This window comes from Anopheles gambiae, chromosome 2 (genome assembly GCF_943734735.2).
Source record: "Anopheles gambiae chromosome 2, idAnoGambNW_F1_1, whole genome shotgun sequence".
Lineage (NCBI taxonomy): Eukaryota > Metazoa > Arthropoda > Insecta > Diptera > Culicidae > Anopheles > Anopheles gambiae.
Window position 1 is genome coordinate 110,417,584 of NC_064601.1, and position 13,566 is coordinate 110,431,149.

The 13,566-nt window shown below is 44.5% G+C and overlaps 2 protein-coding genes across 8 annotated transcripts in view; one reads left to right on the top strand and one right to left on the bottom strand.

Moving 5' to 3' along the window:
• The window catches only part of LOC1270054 (potassium voltage-gated channel protein Shal), a 121,111-nt gene that overhangs the window by 29,814 nt on the left and 77,731 nt on the right, over positions 1 to 13,566 (bottom strand). For all 7 annotated transcript variants that reach the window (XM_061646029.1, XM_061646026.1, XM_308716.3 and 4 more), the window contains exon 5: positions 9,695 to 9,745. The gene's annotated coding sequence lies outside the window, so the exon portion shown is untranslated. The remainder of the gene's footprint in view (positions 1 to 9,694; positions 9,746 to 13,566) is intronic.
• On the top strand, positions 854 to 3,921 carry LOC1270053 (insulin-like growth factor-binding protein complex acid labile subunit). Its single transcript, XM_308715.5, has 2 exons — positions 854 to 940; positions 999 to 3,921. Coding segments are annotated over exons 1-2 (2,814 nt in total). The 5' UTR covers positions 854 to 938; the 3' UTR covers positions 3,811 to 3,921.

The window sequence follows — 13,566 nt, forward strand, 5'->3', positions numbered from 1 at the left end:
CAAAACGGAAATGCAGAGCCTCCTTATGGTGTGTTTTCCATGGGGTGAAGAAAAAAGAACATAAGGGTGGGACGATTTTTCTGCAATGATAAAGTTCCAGCCATTTCCACAGCTGCTCTGGATGGCTGTGTTCGAGCATGTGTTCGCTGCATTAGAAAACATATGGCCGTATGTTGTGTAGGAGAGCAGAATGAAACTTTACACTAAGAATGCTTTTCCCATTACGCCACGATGTTCTGCTTACTTTCCTCCGTTCATGTATTTCCCTATTTGTGTTGGAAGTGCTTGTTTTAAAATGACCTTTCTTTCTCGTTGAACGGTTCCAGCCACGAAATGATTGCCATAATTAAGATGCAATTTATGTTATAATTAATTTCCCATTTTTCCACTGGGTACGCGAGAGTAGCCTTTGGATGTATTTTTTTATGAAAATGTATCAACAAACAGGGCTTTTTATCTACACAAACATGTGCGAATTCAAAGATTTACGACCATTTCAACCGATACCCTTTCATTCGAGCTGAACCATAAAGTGATTTCAATTAAACCCCCTAGCGCACGTATTGATTGATAGCTCTTTGTGATGGTAATTGAGCGATGGAATAATGGTGCAAAGAATGCGTGCAAACTGATAGTGAAACGTAGGGAGAGAACAAAAACACAACAAAAACATGGAAAGTAGCAATTATTAATCAAACATATAAACAACACCACTGCGTTCACGGGCGCTTATCGCGGAGGAAACGTGGAAGCAATGCTCCTCATTTGCATCACAGCGGTCAAATGGTTATCTCGAGCGGAACTGGCCTTGGTGCACGCATTTGAAATGGGAGAAGAATAGGGTAGCGAATAAACAGCTAGGCTCAGTCGATCCGTAGGTCAGTTCCTGGGCAGGTTGTGCAGCCTGTAGAAGTCAGCTTTTACCAACAAACCTTAAGATGTAAGTATAAAGCGTGAAACGTTGTGAAGAATGGTTCTAAAATGTATTTTACTTTTAGGTATCTCAAGCTTCTCGGTCTGCTTACATTGTTTGTGGTTGCAATAGCCAGTGAGTTTCAAGAAGTGACCACACCTACCAGCACCTCCAGCGAGGAAGAAACCAACGCTGGCGTAATATTCTCAAACGCCACCACACTTATCATCGAAGATGGCGCGCTGGAATCGATCGATCCGGCACTTTTTGAGTCCTACCCTAACCTTACGCACCTTCAACTGAGTCCCCGTGTACACAGCATCCAACCCAACGCATTTGCTTCCCTAAAAGCACTCACCAATCTCAACCTGGACAACAACCTGTTCGCTACCGTACCGCGAGAAGCACTCTCCGCCCTAAGCACGCTTAAAACCCTTTCAATCGCCAACAACCTGCTCGAATCGCTCGATGATGGTGATGTGTTTTTAAGCCTAGCCCGTCTGCAAAGCCTATCACTCGACAGCAACCTCATCCACCAGCTACACCCCCAGTCGTTCGCTCGCCTGGCAGAGCTTAAACTACTCAACGTGAGCTGGAATCGGCTCACAGCATTCGAAAGCATAATCCTGCCCCCGGAAAACCAACTCCAAGTGCTCGATTTAAGCTACAATTATGTGAACCTGCTTAACGTGTCCACCTTCCACCGGTTGCCCGCTCTCAGGGAGCTATCCCTCGCCGGCAATCAGTTCGAATCGCTGCACCCGAACACATTCGCTACACTGCGCCACCTAAGCCGGCTCGATTTGAGTGATAATTTTTTCCAATCACTTCCACCGAGGCTTTTCACCTCGAACCGGAAGCTGGCCGAGCTGAATCTGGCTGCCAACCTGCTCGACACGCTGCCGGGCGACCTGTTCGCTGGGCTGAAGCATCTTACAGCGCTAAACTTACGCAACAATCGGCTTACCGAGCTGCCGGCAACCATCTTCCGCGAGCAGCCACCGTTCGCGCAGCTCGCCCTCGAAGGCAATCGCATTGAGCGCTTCCCGTCCGACTGGTTGCAAGCGTCCGCCGACCTGCTGTTGCAAAACAACCGGCTCGCTGGGCTGCGGAAGTTTGCGCCGTCCGCGAACGGGACGGTTGTGCGGCGCCTGTTTCTGTATGGTAATGAGATTGCCACCGTCGAGCAGGATGTGTTCCGGGCGGTGCCGAAATTGGAAACACTTTACCTGGATTATAATCGCATCGACGAGCTGTCGCCGATGGTGTTCCACACGAACCACGAGCTGCAGCACGTGACCCTTTCGCACAACCGGCTGGCGGTGCTGCGGACGAACACGTTCGCCGGGCTGGCCCGGCTCCACTCGGTCGATCTGTCGTACAATCGGCTCGCTGCCATCGAGGAATCGGTCTTCCACGGCTCGCCGGTTGAGTATTTGAATCTGAACGGCAATCGGTTGCGGACGCTCGACGAGTGGAGCTTTTCCGGCACGCGCTTGCTGTACCTGTACGTGGACTCGAACGCGATTGATGCGGTACAAGTGGGTGGAACAGGAGGGCGACGAGAAGAAGGTGTGCTGGAAGGATTGGTAGAACTTTCGGTCGCCAGCAATCGACTCGACCGGTGGCAGGAGCTATGTGCGAGAAACTTTTCCCGCCTGTCAGCCCTGAACTTGGCGAACAACTCGCTTCCCTCGCTGGAGCAGGCAAGTGGCTGCCTGGGAGAACGGACCAACTTGGATCCTCTTACGGTTAATGTTGGCTTGAATAAGGTTTCGCTGATTCCGGAGTTTGCTGGACCCGTTCGGTCATTGGATCTTAGCGGGAATAGTGTGGAAGATCTGGAAGGTGGACATCGGTTCGAGAGATATCAACAAACAGAGGTGCTTCTGCTGCGAAACACATCATTAAGAGCGCTCAATTCGGGAAACTTTGCATTTCTACCCCATCTTACGGAGTTAGCCGTTAGCTCCAAATTTTTAGAGACCATTGAGGAGGATACACTACTTGGGCTTAAGCTTCAGAGGCTAGAACTAACTGATTCTCCGTTAAAAACACTTCCAAGCCATCTTCTTAAAGCCCAGCGGAATCTTTCCTATCTTTCTCTCGCCAACAACGAGCTCACAGTGCTATTCTCCACCTTCTTCACCGATTGTGTCCGCCTGGAAGTGATGGATCTTTCCGGGAACGCTCTATCCACTGCAGACAAAGCTTGGTTCGAGCCCCTGGAACACCTTAAGTCAATCAATCTCGAAGCAAATCGAATTACCCAACTACCGGCCGATCTTCTCTCCCCGGACACACATGCGCTCGAGCTGCTTTCCTTCGCCGGAAATGCGCTGCACACCGTCTCCGATGCAGCGTTCCTTGCGGACGTCCCAATTAAGGCGCTTAACCTTTCCAACAATCGGCTGGAAGAGGTGACGCTTCTTGCCCGCAACGAGTTCATCACCCAGCTGGACGTGTCGGGTAATCGGTTGAAGCGGTTGCTGTTACGACCCAACTATCGCACGCTGGTAGCAAACGCGAACCAAATCAGCAGCCTCGAGTGGGACCGCCACTATCACGCCAAGTCCTGCCAGCTGGAGCTGCTCTATCTGGCGGACAATCTTCTGGAGCAGCTCGATCAACGTGTCTTCCAGCTGGCAACGATGGTCGCGCTGGATGTGTCCGAGAACCGGCTCGATGCGTTCCCGTTCGACCAGCTGCATCGGCTGAAACGGTTGACGGTATTGAACGTCTCTCGCAACAACATACGCACCCTGCCGGTGATGGCCGCTGGGGAAAGGTTTAAGCTCGACTGGTTGGATTTGTCCGAGAATCCGCTCGAGCAGGCGGAGCTGGAACACTTCCTTGGGTCGTGCGTTGTGAACGATCTAGTGGTGAATGTTGCCTAGTCCGCCATGGGCCAGGTAGGTGGCCATTGAAGAGAAGGTGATAGAGCGGCAGCTATTTATAGCGTAAATGAAGGTGTCTAAATAAAACCGTGAAACCGTGTACCGCGTAAATGTCGGCTTGTGAATGGCTTTTGTTACTCTGCTGAATGACTTTACTGAAAGGGGGATTGGAAGTGGGAGGGAGCGAAAGGTGTTGCGAATGAATGGCTTTATTTGTAAAATGTCATGTAAAGTTAATCAACTCGAGCACATCCACACACGGAGCAGCAGTGTGTAGGAGTGCTAGAACAGCATGCTCCGCACGATGACTAGAACGATTCTAGCCCGTCACGTGGTAAAGGAATGTGTGTTGCATGTGTGTGTGTGTGTGTGTGTGTGTGTGTATACACTAGTGTGGTAAGCTTATGGCGTTTGGAAAAGTTGGCAACTTCCATTACTATCAATCATTTCGCCCCGGGCTGGATGGCACGAAACGGTGTCCCCTTTTAACTGGTGCGACTACAATATCACGTGCTGGGGAGGGGTTTTTGGGTGAAACTTTCCGTCGCTATTAGTGGAACATGGCACCCAAATGAGGGTGAAAGTTTAATTAGTTCTGGACTCGCTGCGCGCGCGTGTATGTGAGAGCATTGTCGCTGGTGGGTGTTTCGTATTGCACGGAAAGTTATAGTTCCTGCAGCAATCGGGCGAGCGAGAAATGGTTGCACCAACGTATAAAAAAGATGCTAAAAAAATGCTGTTTCCACGTTGGTGCGGGATGTAGAAAATGGTGGTTTTGATTCTATTTCCACAATATTCTGCATATGGTCCACTTGTGGTCATTAATCTCTTTTGTGTGACTGAAAGAGCGTTTTTTATGATTTTGGAATGAACACACTGTACAGCTTTTTAAATTTATTAATTCGTGCAATCTCAGCTGCTTGAGAGAGTGAAAAAGTGAAAAATGGTAAAGTTAATTTTAATTAAAATTGCACTTAATGTAGGTAACATTTTTGTCCGGTACAGGTGAGTGTCAGCACAAAACATATAATTATTTGGAGCCTGCAATACCTGGAAAACCAAGCTTACATCTGAGCAAATGTTTTAGTCGGTTGAGACAAACTCAGCTAAATTTTTGTAAATATTGTGAGATCGATATTGTATGCGCTTCATCTACAACTTGATGAAAACTGGATTTCACATAAATTTAAATGAGTTTGGTAATAAAAACAGATGATTGAAGTGTCTGAATTCATATGTATACATCGTGAAAATTTTATGAAACGATTCAATTTAATCATTTATCAAAAAAGATTGTTGAATAGTTATTGAAGGCCATTCACTTACCACAAATCTGAAGAATTTGATACTGCCTTGAAAATAATGTTTCAATCAAAAATTGATTTTTCCTTACAACTTTACAATGAACATGAACATGAACATTTGACTTAAAGTTTCAGAATTCTACCAACAGACAACAATAACTATACCATTTTAGTATCAACATTTCATCAAAATTAACTTCAATGCTTTAATTTTCTATCATATAATGTATTCCAAAGCTTTAAAATGAATATTAAGAGAAGGTTCAATAACGTCTAAGAATTACCATTATGCTATAAAATTATGCAAAAATCACACATAAGTGTCTCTATTCGTAAAAAATAAAGCAGCTTATTGTGGCAGTACATACTGCGTATTCGAAGGCAACACACCTCTATTACCCTAAAGCGTGCCTTCAAACGAATTTATCGTCATTTTCACACCTTCAATTCGGTAAAGAAAATTGGCAACCAAAACGAAACAGCACATCCGAGCTCAGCCAGCCTGCCCGCCCAATGCATACGACTAGCGCACGGAAGAGGTTGAAATTAACTTTTATTCATTTGGCTTCCTCAAGTAAAACACCATTGTAGTCACCGTCTTCGCAATGAAGAGCAAAGGTGCTAAAACGGGGGAACGAAAAAAAGGCAATAATAATAAGAGAGCAAAAATCTCTATCCTTCCCATTGTCGGCCGATCTCGTACATTTTCCGTCCCCTGCATTCTACACCGTGGAAAACAGTGAGTGCTTTAGGGGAGGAGGCTACGAATCGGTAACAAGCCTTCCGGACTCCCTTTTTGACACACTCCGTTATCGACTCGCTCACACTATCGTCAGGGGAGACATTCTTTTCCATCCCGGTTCCGCAACCAGTGTCACTGGTGCTTCCGGAGGGGTGGGTTTTCAACTCGTATCGTATCGTACTGTAATAACCAACAGCAGCGACGACTTCCCGAAAAATGACTCCCATCGTCGCTCGCCGCGTTTGCACTAATGAAGAAGCAAACTCCTTCCCGGAACCCCCTCCAGGGAGGTGGTGGTTGCGCACTGGAAGTTGGAAGAAATTTATTGTCACGATCGTTATCTGGCGCCGGTTGTGGGGGGAGCTTTGGATTGGTTCGCGAGCCGTGGGCAGGGCGAACGATTCCTTCACGATCGTTTGCAAACAATGCCGCGTAAATGTGGCTCATCTTGCGTCACGGTACGGCTATCGGAAGATCTCTTCCCTCGCCGATAGGTTGGTCCTGAGGGAGGGGGGGGGGGGGGGGAAGGAGAAAAAACGGTCGAAGTGGGAGTGCTTGTTTTTCTCGCACTGCGGGCCTGCGATGAGCACGACGGCGATGGTGTTGATGATGATGGCGGAAGATGGGTAATTTATTAATGCAAATTGGGATAAATTTAGGTCAACGAATTCATAGTTGACAATGTCCGGGTGTCGTTCGCAATCCGGGCGAGAGATCGTTAGCCACCGGGATCGGCGGTTTGCGAAGGGTTCATACTTTGGAGCGGCCCGTCCTCCACAGGGCAGTAGTTTTTCGCCTCCTCCGGGTGAAGAGGCACGTGCAACACCCGGAGAGTGCGTAGAAGGACGCAGGAATGCTTTGAATTTTAAGGAAGATAAGGCGTTACGATATACCTTGGAAGTAAATGTGTGAATTTGTTCACTATTATACGTTATGAATTGAAAAGAGAATGCTTTCTATAAAGGAATTTACTGAGAGCTAACTTTAAAAAAGTGTATTTGTCTCAACAACATCAGCTTCGTCTGTAATTTTGCAAAAACATTTTAGTCAATTTAACTTCGAAGAGTGCACGCTCGATCAAAAGCTTGATGCTTTTGTTTTCTATAATATGCAAAAGAGATCTCATGCATTTCATAGAAAATCATTACCAAAACTAGAACTTTTGAACTAGAAAAATACGCTGCACAGTCCTAGTCCAAGCTTGTGTAGTGCAAAAATGTGGTTTTGTATTGAAAATACTGTTTTCTTATTAAAGAATGGAATGTTTTACGAGGAAATTGGAATACCGAAGGCGCTTCAGATAATTAACACTGTAGATAAACGTCATTCCAATGTGGTCTGTTAGACACGAAAATGAAGTATTTTTAAACTTTTTTTCTGCTCTCATTTTTAATAGAATAAATGTTAAGTATTTCCACTTGCATATTTACACACGTTACAGGTGTTTTCTGAGGTTCTGATAGGTTTGGGACACTATATTTTCCGTATCTTATGTTTCCGAAATGAACTATTTATGACGTGATGTGAATTCTTCTTTGAAGTGAAACTAGGAATTGTGACCGTCCCAAAAGGATGCTCTACAGTCCAATTCCCATTATATTAAGCTCATTTCGCTGGTGTCTACAAAGTTTCCTAAAGTAATGGGAACTACTGAAAATTCCTGTAGAGGCAAACCAACACAAACATGAAGAATGGAAATAAAGAAATGCACAAACAAAAGTCAGTGCGATTGACGAACTGCAGCACTCCCCTGCATAATGCTAGTTGATGCGCTTTAAATACTTTAAAACGTGGTTTAACTTTCTCCTACATTCACTCCCCCCATTGCCCATTCTTCTTCGAACCAAAAACCATACTTCACTCTCCCAGCTGAAAGACGCATTTTCGCAGATGGAAACCGTCGCAAATATGCTGCACTTTGCCCCGTTCATTTCCTAGCCCTACTAACGCATTCAAATTGTCACATTCAAAAAAAAAACGCATCACTTCCTCGGAACCTTTCCTTCAAAAACCCCCGCCTTCCTCTATCATTCCTAAAATGCAAATGGTCGTTTTGCCAGAATTAGCATATTACACAACGGAGCGCTCCGAAAATGGATTGCTTCCACCCTGTTTGTTACCATTGCAGCAGCAGCAGCACCACGCCAGTACGCCAGTGTGACACCTCACGCTGGAGGTTAGAAATAGACGAACGAACGGAATCCACCCGCACTCGTAAGCGTGTTTCGGCGTGCGCGTGTGTTACAATCCACTCGGGTATGTGCTCGTTCTTTACCAGCTGCAGCGTTGCCTTCATCCAACAAAGAACAGGAAAGTGAGCATAGTGCATGGTGGTGGTTGGTGGTTGAACCAAAAAAAAAAAGAAAAAAAAACGCCCCGTAAGGAACAGCTACATAATTGTCCCAACCGTGCGGAACGGTTACCGTTATGGCTCGGCACGACAAAAAAAAGAAAACGCTCACACGTACACGAACTCAACCTTTTGGAAATTTATTTCTCCGCCGTAAAAGGATCATGTGTGTGTGCGAGAGTGCTTGAATGATCTATCACGGCACAACTGCACCACTTCCTGGGACGACGTAGGCGAAGCGGAAACTTGTACGATTTATTCCGCTTTCGGCCGGGTGAGATTGACTGATTGACAAGACAAACTTTTGCTTGAAATTGGAATCCGGTTACGGAAAGAAATGCAGCGAAAAAAAAACTGACAGACAACGAGGAAATAGTTGTGCACCACAAACGAGTGGTTGTGCACGCAATAGGAGCTTCATTTGCTGCTATTCAGCCCATAAGCTGTCCCAAATACGAAACCAATCGCAGAGGGAGTCTAATTTCTTTTTGGTATATTTTTGCTCAAAAGCTTCCGTAGCTTCTCACTCACCTTTCGAGCTGCCTGAAATCCTACACCGGTTTCACTTCGAGAAAGCTTTACCTTCAGCAGAGGGATGCTCATTTCATGCATGACTTCCTGGTCGATTTGGAAACCAGAAAGTAAGGAAGGTAAAACAAACTGCCTCCCAAGTACAAATATCATTAAAAAGCAACGCAACCTTGTGTGTGTGTGTTTGTGCGTGTTTGTTTGCCACATTTCGATCGCATCTTCTGCCTGTGTGTAATATCAATTCCTACTTATCTTCCCGCTGCAAACGGTGCGCTGGCAGGAAAAATCTTTCCCAGAACTCGAACGTTCACCTCCAACCAGCGACATGTCTGCTACGCGTAGAACGCGACAACCAAGGAAAAGTTCACTTACCCGGGTGCCAACTTTTACCATGTTTCCGCAAAGTTAGCAAGAAGCTATAGGAAAAGCAATTTCAAAAAGACTCCCACCCATCGGTACTGCCAGCTTCCGGAGTTCCGGTTTCCGAAGCACGAAGCACGCGTCGCGAAGTCGGTGTGGCTTTTTTCCAAAAAAACCGTTCGGTAATGTTCTTATCAAACGGAACGGCTTTCCGATTCACTATCGTGTGCAGTGTCTCTCGTGTGTAGAACACAACCGTGTCAGGGTTCGGGTAGGATGAGGTTGATGAGGCTTCCAAATGTTCGCATCCTGATGAGGCTAGTACGTTGTGGAGAGTTTGGAAGTTTGGCAAAATTGTTTTTGAATAAATTAATTAAGATTGATTTTTGCTGCTGTCACTATCCACCAACACTAGGCAAAAGGATCACTCTTAGCGTCCGAAATAAACACACCTTTTTTCAATGAAAGTTAGTCCGTGTAGTCGTTTATCTTGTAAATCAAGGCATATTGATTATGAGTAGGGTAAGCATTTGATTTTTTTGGCACCAAAAGTTATGTATGCGCTAAATAACACAGTGAGTTGAACATAATAATTACCTTTTTAGAAGTAATGCTAAACTCCAACCGACTGAAAGCAGATGGTGATACCTGTAATGAAAGAAAAATGATGAAAAATCGAAAAAGTTTAAGGATTTGTTGGAGCATTTGATTTATTATTTCACTTTTCACTTTTCTACACATCGATTTTCAATTTTCTCCCATGTATGAGAAAGCTCTTTAACGCGTTCAATAACATTCCGGGCCTCGAGTTCATTCCTCCATGTAAGGTTGACACTTTCGTCAAAATATGCCAACCGATTTGGCGTCAAATAACATTAAAATGGAAACCTAATAGCTTGCACATTCGCTTGCACGACACGTGACAGACACACACACCCACATGTATCTAACTAACTTTGCCCGCTCTCACAGTGACGGCACGTGTTTAAATGTATGCCTTTCTTTTCATTATCAGTCTGACACGTGTCACAAACTTCATGTAATAAGTTTATCGTTTAAGCGGCATCGAATCGAAGGCACGCTCGACGTTAAAAGCTCAGCTCTTTAAAATATGATTTATTTTGGCCTTGTGTCATCTTCTGCTGAACACACACGTGTAATATTAATCGTTTTAAGAGTTTCATATACATTGACTCTTCTCAACATGTTAACATAGATGGGTAGATAATTTCAGCCGAAAAGCCTTTAGGATAACTTTGTTGCCGAAAATGCTCCAGTTGATCCACAGTAATTCGTCTCCCTGCATGTCATTGCAGGCAGCGGTGAATGTTGCGTATCACGATTTCGATATGGTTAACGATTTCAAATCGTCATAAAAACAACCAAATCCTACCACTTCGGGTAATAGTAAGTTGGGTGCGCAAAAGCAACAGAAAAGGCACTCGTAAACGCAACAACGTGGCTTGCTGTAAGCAATTTTCTGCCCCGACACACGCGCGAATTGGCAGCACCGAAAGTCCAAGGTAATACCGGGGGGAAATACTGGGCACAAGCTTACGCTCAAAGATCACAGAGAACAGTTTAGAAAAGCCCACACGCACAAAAGTATGCACACACAAAAAAAGCCCTTCATGGTTTCCTCCCCGTCCAGGGATGGTTTTCTGGCATTTCGGCACCACGAAAGGTCATCCACGAACGCAACAATGTGCAGTGACCGTAGCAAAGACGCGCCCTCGCAGCCGTGTGGCACGCAATCGGCACCGAAACGTTTGCCCTGCACCGGAGGGAGCGATCGTCATAAAATCCGTAGCAAAGCTTTTCAGCTGGACTGCTTTTTATTTCGTGTGTATATTTTGTGTGCGAGTGTGTTTGTTTCGGCAAGTGACCTTGGTGCGGTAAAGCCTGCATAAACCGTCCCTACAGATATGCTTGTTAACGAACGAACGGTAGTGCTTAGTCCTTGTCCGGTTCTTGAGCGCTGAGAACCTTTTCTACGGAACCACCCGGGTCGTACCGGGTCCGGTTGTCCGTTCTTGGCTGGGGAAGCACTAGTGGAAAAGTGGAGGAAAAGGAATCTTTTGCCAAAGCTCTTCCCCAGTGAGATTCTTCTTTCGTATATGTGTGTGTAGAGGATGGTGGAAGATTCGAGGTAAAGATGATTAAACGAAGTAATAAAGCGCACGGTGCTGCGGTTTCCACAGAAATGGGCCAGCCTTTCCAGTGAGTGTACGCCGCTGGTGACCTTTTTGTGCTTTAGATTAGAGCAATTTCTTTTGAAATTTGCCTAAAGTCATCCATCATCGGCTTAATGATGCTGACTAACTACTCTCATACATACACACGTAAGCTGTGCTTTGTCCGCAAGCAGGTTTATCCCACCCCAAAGCTTCCGTAAGCCTCCGCAATGGAAATGATTATGGATAGTTGCCGGTGGTACTGGTGTGGTTTAACAATTTCCAGAAGTACTTCTCCTCCCAAGGTAATCTTTTTGCGGCCTTTTTTCTTGCCCGAACATACCCTCACACACACATACACACCCCTCCATTGTCCATCCATTCAGCATGAATGTTTATCATTTTTCTGGCTGCATTGAATGTCCAATTTTTCACCATTGCCCATATTGCATCGTAATTTCTCCGGGGACGCTCCGTGGGTGAAATACCACGCACACTTACGGCGCTGGATCATCCGGACAAGGGGGGGGGGGGGGCCCGCCGCAGCGGGCAGGGCACACGGAAATCGCGTATGACCCGTGATGGTCCAAATATCCGGCAGCCCTCGGGTGCGGAAGAAAATTGATTGACTACATTATTCAATATGGCAGCGTGCAATTTCTCACCGCGGTCACCCCGCGGCTCGGCGGGCACTCCCAGGAGAGCGAAGGGAGATGTTTGATGTTCTTTCTCTTCCGGTCAAAAATTGATGGTTTGTTTGTCGGTTCTCGGTAACGCATGATGGATGAATGGGTAGAAGGGTAAGGGAGGGTGGATGTTTTGCAAAATATTGTCACCGTTCGCAATCAGCATTACGGATGATGACGTCGTCGCGCACAAAGAGCGGGGATTGGCAGTTGCCGAATGGGCTTGTTTAGAAAATATTCAACAAGAAAATAAATTGTAAGCAGAAAATTTTTAAATATCACAGAAAACGAAGCTTTACAAATAATTTACAACTACACGTTTTATAGTTTGACATGATGAAGAGATTGAGACAGATTATGGCCGGTATCATGAGGATTTTTGCTGTTTAGCTAGGATATAAAAAGGTAAGATATACCAAAAGCAATGCGCATATTCAATGGCAAATTCTCTATTATAAGTAAAACCTCTCAAACTGTATGAACTAGATACGATGCAAACCTAAAAATTAATGTTGAATCAAATAATAATTATAATTTATTGTTTCTTTGCTATTAAGTTTACTAGATAAGCCATTTTTTATCTTGAGATCAGGCTATTTTATCTCCTGTATATTGTTCCTTGGGTTCTTCTTATTATTTGTTTTGTAATGCATTTTCAATTTTAGTTTTGCAGGCGTTAGCTTAGAGCGTAAACTTAAACAGTTGAAAACATTGTAAAGAAGTTAGTTTCGGAGTTTTGAGAACACTTTTTAAAACTGAATTTCAATATTTATGCCATTAAAATTACTTTTAATCATTGTTTTTTGTGTTCTAGTTATATTTTTTACTTTTTATTTATTTATATTATTATGTCATTTACTAGTTTTGCAAAATAGTTTTTCCACTGATACTTCTTTTAATATTGCTGATATATTTCTCAATAGTGTTTTTGTTTCATCCAATAAACGTTCTCCGATTTTCAAGGCTAGAGTAAATTCACGTTAGGTATTTTTTAAACTCATCAACTAGTGCTACCTAATAACATACCTGCCATGGGCTCAAAACTCGAATAGAATGATCCACCCATTCGTAAAACTTACTATGTGCTACACCAGGAAACCAATGAATCACAGATAGTCAGGCCCATTAGTGGTTAATAGACCAACTTCACAGAATTGAACTATAAAAATCCACAACTTACCCATCTCAACATATGATGCACCTTAGACCATAGACATTAAGTTAAAAAGCTTCACTATGAAAACATTACGGCTTGCCGAATCAATATGCTATCGACATAATTATATGATTCCCACTCACCGCACATCAACGCTATCTTCTAATTGAATCTCTTCTCAACACAGCTTTGACAATGCCAAAAAAAAGGACAACATTCCTATCGATACACTAACATTTTACGATAAAAATCGAAACAAAACCTTTGCAGTTTGGAAATTGGAATCAATGTCGACGTCGAAAAGGCAAACAAAAAGGAGAAAAAAGCAAACCAACCTTAAGGGCGTAATGATGAATGTCAACCTATCGGAAAAAGGAGTATTTGGGAAATGTGTTGTGCTTGTTGTGCTCCCACCTTCTGTTTTCATTCTTGCGCTGTGTTACTCTTTCTCGG